Source organism: Urocampus carinirostris, unplaced genomic scaffold (assembly GCF_059441175.1).
Source record: "Urocampus carinirostris isolate Australia breed hairy pipefish unplaced genomic scaffold, RoL_Ucar_1.0 HiC_scaffold_22, whole genome shotgun sequence".
NCBI classification, from domain to species: domain Eukaryota; kingdom Metazoa; phylum Chordata; class Actinopteri; order Syngnathiformes; family Syngnathidae; genus Urocampus; species Urocampus carinirostris.
Window position 1 is genome coordinate 238,799 of NW_028283129.1, and position 15,642 is coordinate 254,440.

Consider the following 15,642-nt stretch of genomic DNA (forward strand, 5'->3'; position numbering starts at 1 on the left):
TTTCTTATCGTTATTTCACAAGATGATCACAAAAACTTAAATGACAATATTACAGTTCAATCTAAGAAAAAAAGACAAGACAGTGATGAAAGCAACTATTTATTGTAAATAAAAGTAAAGAAATGGTTTCTATTTGTTGATGAGACAGCGACATAATGACTCAAGTCTGAATACTTTCATGACAATCACACAGCAGACACCATACGTTATTTACAAATTGCAAAAAATAAAAACATAAATGACAGAATCACAGTTTAACGAGACCAAATCAAATGCAGTCAGATCAATACAAAAAAAGAGGATGAGATCAGTGAAATAGAAACCCAACAAGGGCTGATGGGAAAAGATAGTTCATCTCTTGTCTCCTTAAAACTTTGGACACTTGGAATTAACTTAAGATGCTTTGATTATTGATCAAATCTAAATTTATGACGTTTTTGAATCACTGAAAATCGCATTCTGTAGAAAAAAAAACAACTCGTCTATAGAACAATGTACAAAAAATATCCACCAACAAATTCACATTTCAAATATGCTTACATGTGATGCAAATAATGAAATCCTAGTATAAGTATGCTTTGATTAAAGATATATTTATAAATGGTAAAGTCATACAATGAGAATGAGATTTTTTTTAAACGGGGGATGGGGTATTGCACAAAACCCATACAAGGGATTGAACCAAGATATATATGAGGGATTAAACAGGGATATAATTCTTATCTTGTTTGAATTCATCCTCACTATCAGGAATTGATGTTCAGCGACTGGAAAAGACCATGGGGTACACTTTTCCATTTTCAGATGCGTGATTCTAAAATGCATCCAGGGGTTTGTATTTGAGGTGTCAGTGCATTTTTCGCAACATACATTTATCCCAACTATATAAAGGTGGCCCCGCGACCCTACTGAGGATAAGCGGTGCAGCTAATGAGATGAGATGAGATATAAAGGTGGCTTGAGATAGCTGCTTCTTTTCACCCTGACTTGGCAAACGTGCAACCTATAAAGCCAGACTAGATCAAGATGCGCTAATTCAGTTAACCTGGAATAATTATTTTTCCACAAGAAAGCGGCCATGTCACTCGGGTCAGGGTGACACAACCACCCTGTAAAGAGGCTAACTAGTTTAAGTCAACAGGAAATGTATACTATATCATAGTAATTACTGTATTGATATTCATCATTTAGTTTCATTTAATGAATCGAAAAAGGAAACAAGCTGCAAGACTTGTGCATTAAAAAAAAAAAACATTTTCATAACGAGAACAACAATAAAAAGGGCTGAGTTTATACACATCACTCAAGTCAAGAGTAGACAAATGAATTAATTCAGTGTTTTTTTAAATGCAAACAATGAGCTCATATCAAACAGAGAGATGACTGCTGTTCTCACCAACACACTTGTGATCCTGAACTTTGACTTGAGTAGAGATTGTTTGACCACAAACTGAACAAGAATATTGTTTCTTATCACAGTGGGTTTTTAGGTGTCTTTTCAAGCTTCCTTTATGGCGGAATCTTTGACCGCAAACAGAGCAAATATAATGTTTTTCACTGGTGTGGATTGTTGTGTGGATTTTTAAGGTACCTCTCTGGGTAAATGTTTGACCACAAACTGAGCATGCAAAGGGTTTCTCACCAGTATGGATTCTTGCGTGTCTTTTTAAGCTCTCACTCTCTGTGAAATTTTGACCACATACTAAACAGGCAAATGATTTTTCACCAGTGTGGCTTCTTGTGTGTCTCATTAAATCCCCACCATCTGAAAATGTTTTACTGCAAACTGAGCAGGCAAAAGGTTTTTCACCAGTGTGTGTTCTTGTGTGCCTTTTTAAGTGGGATTTGTGGGTGAATTTTTTACCACATACTGAGCAAGCAAAGGGTTTTTCACCAGTGTGGGTTCTCGTGTGGATTTTTAAGTTGGATTTCAGGCTGAATTTTTGACCACAAACTGAGCATAGAAAGGGTTTTTCACCAGTGTGGGTTCTTGTGTGGATTTTTAAGTCTGATTTCCGGCTGAATCTTTGACCGCAAACTGAGCAGGCAAAAGGTTTTTCACCTGTGTGGGTTCTGACGTGAATTAGTAAGTGTGATTTGCGGGTAAAGTTTAGACCACAAACTGAGCAGGCAAAATATTTGTCACCCGCATGTAAAATGACATGTGAATTCAAATAAGATTTGGATCGAAATGTTTTCCCACAGTGCAAAAATTTGTGATAAGTATTATCACCTTCTGACTGTTTGTTGCTAATATTTTTTGCTGAGTTTGATGTATTGTCATCAACAGTTGTAACATGTTGACAGGAGATTGTGCCTTGAGACATTTTCTCCTTGTTCTTTTCATTTCCGTCTTCTTGTTTCGGGGTTAAACAGGCCTCAATCACAGGAAACTCTCTCAAATCTTCCTCCTTTTTAATTACAATAGGCTCAAATTTGTCCTCTTCCATTTCATCATGATCAAACTCCAAAACTTCATCCTCCTTTTTGACGTCAACTGTCTCTAAAATCTCATTTTCCTCTTTTTTGATGCCAGACAACTTTGTCTCCTGTTGCCAAGGAAGAAGATGCTCTTAACTGATGTCTGCAGGACACAAGACACAAAAGGTTTTGTAAAATCTCTACACACAAGAAAAATGTATTTTTTAACAGCAAATGCATCACAACAAAAATCCTTCAGGCATATTTGCAAAAATAATTTAAATGACTATAAAACGCTTTACAGGAATATGGTGTTTTGGTTTTTTTCCTCCCAAAAGTCTTATTTCATGTTTAATTGGAGTGCCAGGCAGAACTGTGTTGTCATGTACACTACTTTGTTATCAATGACAAGAAAGACGATTCTATGAAAGCCCTCTCAATGTTTGCATTCAATCCAAAAGGCATAACCAAGTGGATCACGAGAAGCGCATCAAGCACCTCGAGAAAGGGCTTAACTCTTACAGCGAAAAGATAGCGTCTTTGGAGGCAACCTGTGAGGTGCTTAATGCCGGAAAATAAAACACTGCGCGAGCACGGTGTTGACGCTGAGGACCGTGGAAGGAGATTCAACTTGAGGGTGACCAATATCGACGAGAAGTACCTAGAGGCGGGTGGACAAAATGCTACACAATTCATGTCACGGAGTGTAGGTCCGTTTTTTAACAGATGACAGCCAATATACTTCCAAGCAACGCACCTCCTTTAGAGAGGTGAAATCCCGACCGTACCAGAGGAAGATTAAATGTTACCTCGTCCACCCTGCGTTGCTTCGGGTGGAGCATGGGGATCATACTTACCTCTTTAAGTAAGCAGAAGCAGCCCAATATTCTATGACCAACACTTTCCAACTGGATAAATATGTTTAATTGACAGGATTTATTTCCTGTTGTTTCTCTCCCCATCGTTTTCAACAGACTCAGTGTGGCGTAAGTAAGACTTCGAACATTGAGAAAAGACATGCACATGGGCTCTCTGTCAAGTTGACTACCTCCTTTTTAAATTCTGATGCAGCTTGTGTGTGTATATGTTTGTGCATGTATATATATAATATATAAACATACATACATGCACATACATATTTGGCATTAATGATGACTATATATATTTAGATATATATTTATGTATCTTTTTCTTTTTGTGGCTATGCCCGTCTTGAAACACTGCACGTGACTTTGTGTGCAGTGAGGGGTTGAGAATGCTTAGTTATTATACAAAAGGATTAATAAGAGCCTGTGGTTTATGGGAAGGTGGGCCTGAACCATAAGATTTTTCATTTATCTTTAATGACAAACTTTTCATTTGTACTGGGAGTCTCCCCCTAAGCGATAGGGTTAAAGACAGGTTTCTATAGGAAGCAATGATTAAGATTCTGCCAATCATGTTTTTTCAGGTTCTTTGTATTTATTTTGTTTTCTATTTCTTAGCTTAGGTCTTAAAGGGGTATGGGGTGGAATAGAGCGCTACTTAATGTTCAGTCCATATAGGGTGGGCCATAGAACCCGGATATCAATAACCTTTCTTCAATTCGTTGATGCAGGATAAGTCTTGTTTTGTTCATGGAATGTCAATGGTATCAACAATCAAACAAAAAGAGGTAAGGTGCTTTCCCATTTGAAAAACCTATCTATCTACCTTGGTCATATGCCTCAAGAGGGGTGACCGACAGCAAGACAAACACATACAACAACAAAGAAAATAAAAGGGAAAAAATATCAAAAAAAAAACCCACATACAATTTTTGGACCATAGCCAATCCAAATGCCCAAACAAGTTAGGCACCTCGGCACCTAAGTTGGTCATGCTTTCGTCCCTCCAGATGAAACGGGACACAAGAAAGCGGCCATGTCACTCGGGTCAGGGTGACACAACACACTCTTTTGTTCAACAGCAGGGCCCGACAGCTTTCACTGGTTTACCCCTGCCACATCATACACTTAGAACGCGCCCAAACAACCCACTCATTCCTATCACCAACAATAGGTCTAGCTTTCACTAGATTTAGACCTCTTTCCTGCAGTGCACTCATAACACCAACATTGAAAAACCTACAGGCGGATATAATATTCCTGCAGATTCAGATATACTTTATTGTCATTCTTGTACACGTGTATACATAAGAAAATGTTGATACATCTGACCCGCACAGTTTCCTTGAATGTACAGATATAAATAAATGTTGTACTGCGTTAGAGTATTGAAGTACTAATAATATGCTAAATAATTATAGCTACAACGGGTCAGGACATTTCGTTCTTTACAAAGAATGACAATACAAAGAAAATTATTATTATTATTATTATACAGTAGTGCAAAGAGTGCAAGAGGAGCAGCTAACCAGATGTGCAAAATGGGCAGTAAACAAGTCACTATACAATAACAATAACACTGGAATACAATAGTGCAGAGGAGAACGGATGTGCAAAGGAGTGGCTAGGTATAAGAGAACTGCAGGAGCTATATTTGATAAACGATGAGCATGGGAAATTGAGATATAGGCGAGAAGTCAAATATGCCACTCAAAATTCTCATTCAGAGCTAAAGGAACAGCAATCTTGATTTGAAATGGAGTGGCTTTTAAACATTTATCAACAAAATCAGACAAGAATGGACGCTACGTGATGGTCCAGGGAGAATTGCATTCTGTCCATTTAACACTATTGAATATTTTTGGGTCAAATTATGATGACACTGAATTTTTTAGGAAAGTTTTAAGTTTAATACCAAATATTTCAAGCACCAACCTAATAATTGGATCTGAGCTCAATTTTGTTTTTGAGACCCTTTTGGATAAAGCAAACGTTCAAAAAGTAACCTCATCGAAATCTGGTAACCTGATGAAAACATACATTGATAACATGAAAATAGTAGACCTCTGGAATTACTTAATCCAAAAGGCCGAGAGTATTCCTTTCACTGAAGGGTCTACAATATGTATAGCCAAATTGACCATGTCTTGGTGGATGGAAAACTGCTACCATATGACTCTAATCCTAAATATCATAATACCATAATATCTGACCATGGACCTGTCTCCTTTACTTTGAAAATGGATAAAATTACTACACCACAATATAATTGGAGGTTTAACCCTCAGCTACTTGACAACAAAAAGTTGTGTGAATGCTTGGAAGGGAATATTGCCTTGTTTTTCAATACTAACGATAAGGATGACATCTCGTCCGTGTTATTATGGGAGACTTTTAAGGCTTTTTTGAGAGGGTGCATAGTATCATATCAATTCAGTGCCAAAAAAACACAACAGGAAAAAAACAGAGCTGGAAGAAGAAATAAGACGATTAGATTTGGATAGCGCTCAAAACCCATCAACTAAAAAATATAACTGGATTTGAGCCTTAAAATTAAACTTAACCATTTATTATCTGACCAAATAAGTAGAGCTTTTCTGCATGTGAAACAAAAATATTTTCAATTTGGTGATAAACCAGAAAAATTGCTAGCAGGACAATTATCCAAATTGGAAAGTACCAAACTATACACAAAATAAGATCTGACTTCGGTGTTCTCCACACTCAACATGAAGATATTTATAGAGAATTCAAAAGTTTCTCCAAAAGGCTGTACTCTTCTTAGAGTACTGCAGAAGCCAGGAGTAATGCAAACATTTTTAGGTTCATGTAGTTTACCAGAGCTTGACCAGTCTGATAGGGAGAGACTGGATGCAAAAAAATACGTGTGCAGACATCATGGATTCTACTGTATTAAATCACTTAAAAATGGATAAGGCCCTGGCCCTGATGGTCTGAGTAATGAGTTGTATAAACAATTTAGTAGAACTTTGGCTCCCTACCTGCATAAAATGTATAACAAAGCTATGAAAGATAGCACCCTACCACCCACCTTGAATGAAGCCATTATCACCTTGATCCCCAAGAAGGATAGAGACGAATAGGCCAATTTCCCTTTTAAATACGGATCAGAAGATTCAAGCTTAAAACCTTGGCAAGGCGGCTTATTGTCTGTAAGAGCAAAATGGTGCACCCAGACCAATCAGGTTTTATCCCAAAACGAAACCCATTTCACAATCATAGACGCCTTTTTAATGTCATGCACCCCCAGAGGCTTTGGGGAAGACCTTGTGATGAGCCTAGATGTGTAAAATGTTTTCGACCAGGTAGAATTTTCTTACTTATTTTCAGTTTTGGGAAAATTTGGGATTGGAGACGGGTTCATCGCTTGGATTAGGCTATTCTTCAGCAATCCCTCTGCCAGGATAGTGACCAATCAGACAACGTTGTTCATGCTAGGTAGGGGTTGCAAACAGGGATGTGTATTGAGCCCTTAGTGGTTTGCTTTAGCTCTGGAGCCCCTCGCACCAACAATTAGAGAAGACCCTGCCATACATGGCTTAACACAGAAAATACTTAATACAGAAAAGGTTTTCCCTTGTACACAGATGACATTCTTCTGTATGTAACCCGACCAGAAACTACAATCCCACATATTTTGGAACTAATTGATTTTGCCTTGTGAGAGGTAAGAGAATTCTCCCACCATGGTCCGCTGTGTGTCGTAAGAGGCGACTAAAGTGGAGGGAGCGAGGGGACTGGGGATCCTCTCTTCTCTATCTCTACTCCCTAAGAGACAGCAAGGCAAAGAAAGGGGGCTGGGTGACCGAAAGGTCTCACAAACCCTAGTTATAGCGTCATTAAATGTGAGAGGATGTGGAAGTAAAGCGACTGAGTGGAAGAAAGAGGATATCGGAAAGATGATGACTAAAAGGAAGGTTGATGTGTTAGCTTTGAGTGAAACAAAGATGAAAGGAAAGGGTGAATTACAGCTTGGAGGTATGTATGGTAGAAGGTCTGGAGTTGCAGGTGGACATGCTAGAGAAGGAGTGGCTGTGCTTGTAAAAGAGAAAGCAAAGGAAAAACTGATGGAGTGGAAAGAGATATCTTCCAGATTGATGTGGGTGAGGTTGAAGTGGGGTGTAGAAGTATGGATGTTTATAAGTGCATATGGACCTGGTTCAGAGAGAAGCGCTGAGGAGAGGAGTTCTGGAAGGACTTGTGTGGCAAGTGCGAAAGAAGGGTGGAAAGTGGTAATACTAGGTGACCTGAATTCTAGAGTGGGTGATGAAACGGTTGAAAATGTGATTGGTGTATATGGAGTACCAGGAAGAAAAGAGAGTGGGAAGAAATTGATTGAGTTATGTGTGGAAAATGAGTTGGTGATTGGAAATACATTGTTTAAAAAGAGGGACGTGAATAAGTATACCTTTGTCAGAGTGGATAGTGGAAAGTTGGTGGACAGAGCACTGATGGATTATGTAGTGGTTAAGAAAGGGATGTTAAGTAGATTGTTGGATGTGCATGTTTACAGAGGTGAAATGAGTGGTATGTCTGATCATTTTTATGTGGAAGGAAAACTGAGAATAGATGGATCGTGGAGGGCTAGTTATAAGAAGAGTGTGAGAAAAGAGGTGAAAATGTGAGAGTTGAATAAGGCAGAAAAGGAAAGAGTTTAAAGAGAGGATAAAGGAAGAGTATGAACGAGTTAGTAGAAGAGAAATGGAGAGTGTGGAAATTGAATGGAAGTGTTTTAAAGAAGCAGTGTTGAGGAGTGCAAAAGAGGTGTGTGGAATAAGAAAAGTTGGTCGAGGTATTAGGAAAGGAAGTGAATGGTGGAATGATGAGGTATCAGAGAATGTGACAGAAAAGAGACGTGCCTTTGAGGAGTGGCTGCAAGATAAGAGTGGCGGTGCGTATGAAAGATATAAGGTGAAGAAAAGTTTGGTAAAAGTGGCAGTGGAAGCAGCGAAAAGGAAAGCAAATGATGAATGGTGTCGAAAGATAGGAGTGAACTTTGAGGAAAGGAGAAAAGTGTTCTGGAAAGAAGTGAAAAGAGTAAGAAACAGTGAGTCTGGAAAGGAAGAGAAAGTGAAAGATAAGGATGGTAGATTGCTGGTTAGCGTAGTGCAGTCAGGATGAGATGGGCAGAGTATTTTGAGGAGTTGCTAAATGTGGAGGATGGGAGAGAAGTGAGAGTCGAGGCAATCGGTGGTATGGAGAGAATGCCCGTGTTGGGTGATTTAAATGTGAAGCCTGTGGAAACATGGGAGGTGCAAGAGGCAGTGAAAGAAATGAAAGGGGGGAAGGCACCTGGGTTGGATGGTTGTTCTGCTGAATGCCTGAAAAAAGGTGGCACAGCTATGATTGACTGGTTAGTACGCTTGTTGAATGTATGCTTTTTAAGTGGTGTGGTTCCTGTTGATTGGTGTAGTGCATGTGTGGTGCCATTGTATAAGGGTAAAGGTTATAAGTATGAATGTAGCAATTATCAGTTTGTTGTCTGTGCCGGGTAAACTGTATGGAAGAGTCTTGATTAAGAGAGTGAGAGAAAGAACGAATGAGGTGGTGATGGAGGAGCAGAGTGGTTTCCGGAAAGAAAGAGGATGTGTGGATCAGGTGTTTGCAGTACGACAGGTGTGTGAGAAATATTTTGCAAAAGGTAAGGATGTTTATTTGGCTTTCATGGACTTGGAAAAGGTGTATGACAGAGTTGATAGAGAGGTGTTGTGGCAAGTGCTGGTGATGTATGGAGTGGGTGGAAATTTCTTGGAAGCATTGAAGAGTTTTTATATGAACAGCAGAGCATGTGTAAGAGTAGAGAGTGAGACAAGTGAGTGGTTCCCTGTGTTGACTGGTGTGAGACAGGGGTGTGTGATGTCACCATGGCTGTTTAATGTGTACATGGATGGTGTGGTGAGAGAGGTGAATGCAAGAGTATTTGGCAGAGGTGTAGACATGATGGACAACAGTGGAACAGTGAGGCAGGTAAGTCAGTTGTTGTTTGCAGATGACACAGCGCTTATGGCTGATTCCGAGGAAACATTGAGAAGGTTGGTAACGGAGTTTGGAAGAGTATGTGATAGGCGTAAGTTATGTGTCAATGTTGGGAAGAGTAAGGTGATGAAGTGTTCAAGTGATGGAGTGGGCATGATGTTAGAAATCAGGTTGCATGGACAGGTGCTGGAAGAAGTTCAAAGCTTTAGGTACTTGGGTTGTGATGTGGCTGCAGTAGGTGGAATGGAGTGCGAGGTATTGCACAGAGTGAATCAAGGAAGCAAGGTTTTGGGTGCTCTGAGGAGAGTGATGAACAACAAGAGTATGAGTATGGATGTTAAGAGGGGACTGTATGAGAGTGTGATTGTGCCGACTGTCTTGTATAGTGCAGAGACTTGGAGCCTGAACGCAGATTTAAGAAGGAAGATGAATGTTTTTGAGATGAAGTGTTTGAGGACTATGTTAGGAGTGACAAGATTGGATAGACTGAGAAATGAAATTGTGAGAGACAGAACTGGATTAGTCGTGGAACTGAGCAAGCGTGTTGATAGGAGAGACTCGGTTGGTTTGGACATATGGAGAGGACGGATAAGGAGCGAATGTTGAAGAAGATCTACAGAGCAGAAGTAAATGGAAGGAGACCAAGAGGAAGGACGCGATTGACGTGGATGGATGGTGTTATGAGTGCACTTCAGGAAAGAGGTCTAAATATAATGGAAGCTAGAGCTCTTGTTGGTGATAGAAAGGAGTGGAGAGGTGTTGTGAAAGGATAGTGGGATTGTGGACGCGTTCTTAAGGATGGGCAGGGCACCCGTATGATGTGGCAGGGGTAAACTAGTGAAAGCTGTCGGGCCCTGCTGTTGAACAAAACTGTGTGTTGTGTCACCCTGACCCGAGTGTCTTGGCCGCTTTCTGGTGTTCCATTTCATCTGGCGGGACGAAAGCATGACCAACTTGGGTGCCGAGATGCCTAACTTGTTTGGGCAATTGGGTTGGTCATGGTCCAAAATATTTTGTGTGTTTTTTTTTTTTGCTATTTATTTCCCTTTTATTTTCTTTGTTATTGTATGTGTGTGTCTTGCTGTCAGTCACCCCTCTTGAGGGATATGACCATGGTAGATGGATAGAATTGATTTGTTTGTAACATTATTAGTTTATACAATTAATTTGACTAAGAGTGAGATCAAGCCAATAAGTTACTGATGAAGGTTTGATAAGACGATTCCCCTTTAAGTTAACTGTGGAATTTTTTTCATATTTAGGGATTGTGATCACCCAAAAATATTAAGCTTTGTTTGACACAAACTTTACTCCCTTAATGGAGAAACTTAAAAACCGTATAAAATTTTGGAAAACTCGTAATTAGCCAATCTCGTAATTAGGTGGAGTTAATGCAATTAAGATAATCTTCCTTGATTCTCATATCTCCTACAGAACATACCAATATCATCAGTAAAAGCTTATTCATAAAATTAGATGCAACTATCCTATTATACATTATACATTTATAATCCTAAATCACGTAGGATTAAAAAAGATCATCTATGTAATCTAAGATGGATGGCGGACTTGCTTTGTCCAAATTCATGGGTTACTGCAGCAGGCCTTTGCTCGGACTCAGCATGGCTGGATGACACTTCAATGTCGTCCTGCTGGCTGAGGATGAAGAGGGAAGACTGTCAGCCCTATGCGATTGGAGCAGTTATACTCTCTCTTGTGGAGATTGGTAAATATACCTTTGGGCAAAATCCAATTATATAAACACAAAAAAGATATGGAAGCAAATAGGAAGATAGTTTTTTTTTATTTTACCTATTGCATCGAATCCATTATTTTCCCAACTCTAATATGGATGGCTTTTTTAACAGTTGGAAGGAAATGGGGACCTTTTCATAGAGGGCTCTTTGCATCATTTGAACAACTTCAGGAAAAATATGACCTACCATGGACTCACCGATTCCTGAATCTGAATACATACCTGACTGGATCCAAAAATGCAAACCCTGATCAATTGGATGGCTGTCTAGCGCAGGTGACCATTCAATGACTTTCCTATGTGACAAATTGCAAGGTATTTCTGAGCCAAACATGTCTAGCCAGCCTGGAACATATTCAAATCTGCTCCTTAAATGCTAGGCACCGTCTAATTCAATTTAAGGTTGCCCACAGAATTCATTACGCCCAAAGTAAGACTACATAGTATCTTTCCTGAAATGTCTCCCATGTGTGAGAAATGTGAGTCTATCGAGGCCGACCTGTTGCACAGCTTCGCACTTTGTAATACATTTTTTGGGTTGATATTTTTAATCTTTTCTTAAGAATATTCGGCAGGCAGATAGAACCTGAACCGCATATGATAATCTTTGGAATATCAAAAGTATCCTATGCATTAACAGTGGTGCAACAACAGCTCATTTCCTACAGAATTGTTACAGCAAAAAAACTCATATTATTGTGTTGTAAAGGAAAAGAGGTGCCCACAAGGAGAAGATGGCTGACGGAACTGACAGACACGCTACACGTAGAGAAAATTCGGTACATCATAAAAGACAAAACTGAAAAATTTGAAAGGATATGGGGACCACAAATATCCTTCCTGGAACAGAAGCAGAGGTCCTGACCTCTTTACATCTGCTGGGGGTTCTTCTGAAGTATGGCGAACCAGACAGTCTTATGAGGTGTGAGGTCCCTGTATAACCGGTGCCAGTACCAGTCTGTCGTGGTTAAGAAGGACCTGAGCTGAAAGGCAAAGCTCTCGATTTACCTTCGGAGATGGATAAAGTATCTATCTCTATCTATCTACAGTGCATCCGGAAAGTATTCACAGCGCTTCACATTTTCCACATTTTGTTATGTTACAGCCTCATTCCAAATTGTATTAGTTTAATCTCTTATCTCAAAATTTTACACAGAATACTCCATTATGACAGTGTGAAAACGTTTTTTTTTTTTTTTACTTTTTTTGATTTTATTAAAAATAGAAAACTAAGAAATCACATTTACATAAGTATTCAGAGCCCTTGCCATGAAGCTCAAAATTGAGCTCAGGTGCATCTTTTTTCCACTGATCATCCTTGAGATCTTTCTACAGCTTAATTGGAGTCCACCTCCAGTATATTCAGTTGATTGGACATGATTTGGAAAGGCACACGCCTGTCTATATAAGGTCCCTAAGTTGAGTGTGCATGTCAGAGCACAAACACCAAGCATGAAGTCAAAAGAACTGTCTGTAGACCTGCAAGACAGGATTGTCTTGAGGCACAAATCTGGGGAAGGATACAGAAACATTTCTGCTGCTTTGAAGGTCCCAATGAGCACAGTGGCCTCCATTATTCGAAAATGGAAGACATTTGGAACCACCAGGACTCTTCCTAGAGCTGGCCAGCCTTCTAAACTGAGCGATCGGGGAAGAAGGGCCTTAGTCAGGGAGGTGACCAAGAACCCGATGGTCACTCTGTCAGAGCTCTAGCGTTCCTCTGTGAAGAGAGGAGAGTCTTCCAGAAGGGCAACCATCTCTGCAGCAATCCACCAATCAGGCCTGTATGGTAGAGTGGCCAGACGAAAGCCACTCCTTAGTAAAAGGAACATGGAAGCCCATCTGGAATTTTCCAAAAAGCACCTGAATGACTCTCAGACCATGAGAGACAAAATTCTCTGGTCTGTTGAGACAAAGATTGAACTCTTTGGTGTGAATGCCAGGCGGAGGAAACCAGGCACCGCTCATCACCTGGCCAATACCATCCCTACAGCGAAGCATGGTGGTGGCAGCATCATGCTGTGGGGATGTTTTTTAGCAGCAGGAACTGGCAGACTAGTCAGAATAGAAGGAAAAATGAATGCAGCAATATATAGAGATATCCTGGATGAAAACCTGCTCCAGAGCGCTCTTGACCTCAGGCTGGGGCGAAGGTTCATTTTTCAGCAGGACAACGACCCAAAGCACACAGCCAAGATCTCAAAAGATTAGCTTCAGAACCACTCCGTGAATGTCCTGGAGTGGCCCAGCCAGAGTCCAGACTTGAATCCGATCGAACATCTCTGGAGAGATCTGAAAATGGCTGTGCACAAACGTCTCCCATCCAACCTGATTGAGCTTGAGACTTATTGCAAAGAAGAATGGGCAAAACTGCCTAAAGATAGGTGTGCTAAACTTGTGGGATCATATTATAAAAGACTTGAGGTTGTATTTGCTGCCAAAGGTGGATCAACAAAGTATCAAGCAAAGGCTGTGAATACTTATGTGAATGTGATTTCTTAGTTTTCTATTTTTAATAAATTCAAAAAGAGTAAAAAAAAACTTTTTCACACTGTCATAATGGAGTATTTTTTGTAGAATTTTGAGATAAGAGATTAAATTAATACAATTTGGAATGAGGCTGTAACATAACAAAATGTGGAAAAAGTGAAGCGCTGTGAATACTTTCCGGATGCACTGTATTTACCAGTCACTCTATGTTCCTACCCTCACCCATGGTCATGAACTGAATTAAATGAACTAAATGATGGCAGCCAGACTTGAGTTTCAAAAAGTGAAATCGATTCTGAAATTCTACTTGAAGTATGAAAACGGAGTAGAAGACCATAGAGGAAAGAGTTTAACAAAGAACCACCAACAGGAGTTAGCAACACTGAATTAAGAGATAAATTTGAAGATGATGGAAATTCAGGACAATAAGGTTTGGGAAGACCAAATATGGACAAACCCAACAAAAGAAGAATCGTAGCTGGACACGTTTAAGCCAAGTCCAAGAAAATATTTGTGCAAATGTGAGGTAGGCAGTCCTGCAATGACGAGTCCAACAGTGCCACATGCTGGTATGGGGCAAGGTTTAGTTTAGCCAACCGGAACGCGGAGATTGTTAGCAGTCTACAGCGCGCTGCAAACATGTTGAAAGCCAGCGGAGGTGCTAACCACATGTTGTGGATATCTTGTGTCTCTCATTGCAGCAACTGTAATAAAAGCCTCATCATCCAGTCTTGCGTGAATGTGGATCTTTGGTGGGACAGGTATACCGCGGTTACACTAGGTCTTTGCTATTTTCTAGTCAAATGTGTTTTAGTGGTTGACTTGAGTCTATTGAACCCTACTTTGAATAACAACTTGGTAATAACATAGTACCAACACAGTAATGACATGATACGTTTTTACATAAATTCATATCAAACTAGGTGCCCTTTGCACTAGTACGTCACAAAAGTAGCTCTCATCTGGAGGAACGTTGGTGATCCATGATATAAAGCTATATAGCTCAATTTGGATGAAATATTGTAAAATCACATTGGGAGTAGAAAAGAAGACGCCAAAGATGTTGTTAAAAGTAAAAGGACCAACCTGCTCCTTTCAACACAACTTGTAGTTGCTTGCTAATGCTAACTTGGTCCGGCCGTCGATGTTTTCGCTCGGTCTCTTCTTGAAGCTCCCCTTTAAAATGTCCTTTCCCTAATATTGCAGTCATGTAACTGGATTACTTTCCATTACGTTTAGATTACTCCAATACCAAATATGCTGATAAAAGACAAACATTTGATAGACTGGATCACTCATTGTATATCATCTAAATACGACTATCTTTCACAAATGTGAATCTATTTCTATGCGTTGTTGGTACGGGGCTTCTAACTTCCTCATCGATAGCCAACAATTTGCATCCACCCTTACAAGGTTAGCGTCTCTGGAGAGTTTGATGCCATGAATAGCACTCTGCCTATAATACTTGATACCCTTATCTACTGACTTTTGAGATAAATTACCATAGCCATATAATTTCTCTTCAGATTATGCAATGAGGAATATCGACTAAAGAGTTGCTTTCTGTTGATGTTTCGGCGGCGGCATTTTCTCCATTTGTGACACATGGATACCATACTACGGTGTGCGTGGCTTAGCATGCTCTGTGGTGTCTATTAGTTGAGTGTCCATTGTGTATCCAAGTATTTCCTGAAAAAAAATATATATATTTACACATGTATATATATACACCGTAAATCCCGGACTATAGAGCGCACCTGATTATAAGCCGCACCCACAACTTTTTGGCGGATTTGCCACTTTTGCACTTACACAAGCCGCACCCATGTATAAGCAGCGTGCGCCCGCATTATTACTTGTAACACAATCACAAGTTTAACCCAGATCAGTCTGTAAGTTCCATGATTGTAACTTCATGGATAGTACACAATTCTAGAACAATAGTTGGCACCATAAATGGAAAGTGATAGCCGTAATTAACGTATGATGCAGACTTGTAAAGTCCGGGTCCTGTTGAAAGTAATCTAAGGAATCAAAATGTATATTTCCAAAGTTAAGGGTGGGAAAAATATATATCCACTATTGTCCGCTGCGACAACAGACAGATCT

The 15,642-nt window shown here is 39.8% G+C and overlaps 1 protein-coding gene across 3 annotated transcripts; it reads right to left on the reverse strand.

The window, feature by feature from the left end:
- Positions 1 to 86: 86 nt before the first annotated feature.
- Positions 87 to 14,725, reverse strand: LOC148345863 (uncharacterized). Of its 3 annotated transcripts, none has more exons than XM_088325785.1 (3): positions 14,617 to 14,719; positions 11,906 to 12,023; positions 87 to 2,584 (listed from the first exon to the last, which is right to left on the reverse strand). In XM_088325785.1, the coding sequence occupies exon 3, from the start codon at positions 2,448 to 2,450 to the stop codon at positions 1,368 to 1,370; it is 1,083 nt and encodes a 360-aa protein (XP_088181911.1). In that variant the 5' UTR covers positions 2,451 to 2,584; positions 11,906 to 12,023; positions 14,617 to 14,719; the 3' UTR covers positions 87 to 1,367. The 3 variants fall into 3 exon arrangements, with proteins under 3 accessions (XP_088181911.1, XP_088181910.1, XP_088181909.1); XM_088325784.1 differs by lacking the exon at positions 11,906 to 12,023 and adding an exon at positions 11,263 to 11,336 and having other exon boundaries at positions 14,617 to 14,714; XM_088325783.1 differs by lacking the exon at positions 11,906 to 12,023 and having other exon boundaries at positions 14,617 to 14,725.
- Positions 14,726 to 15,642: the final 917 nt, after the last annotated feature.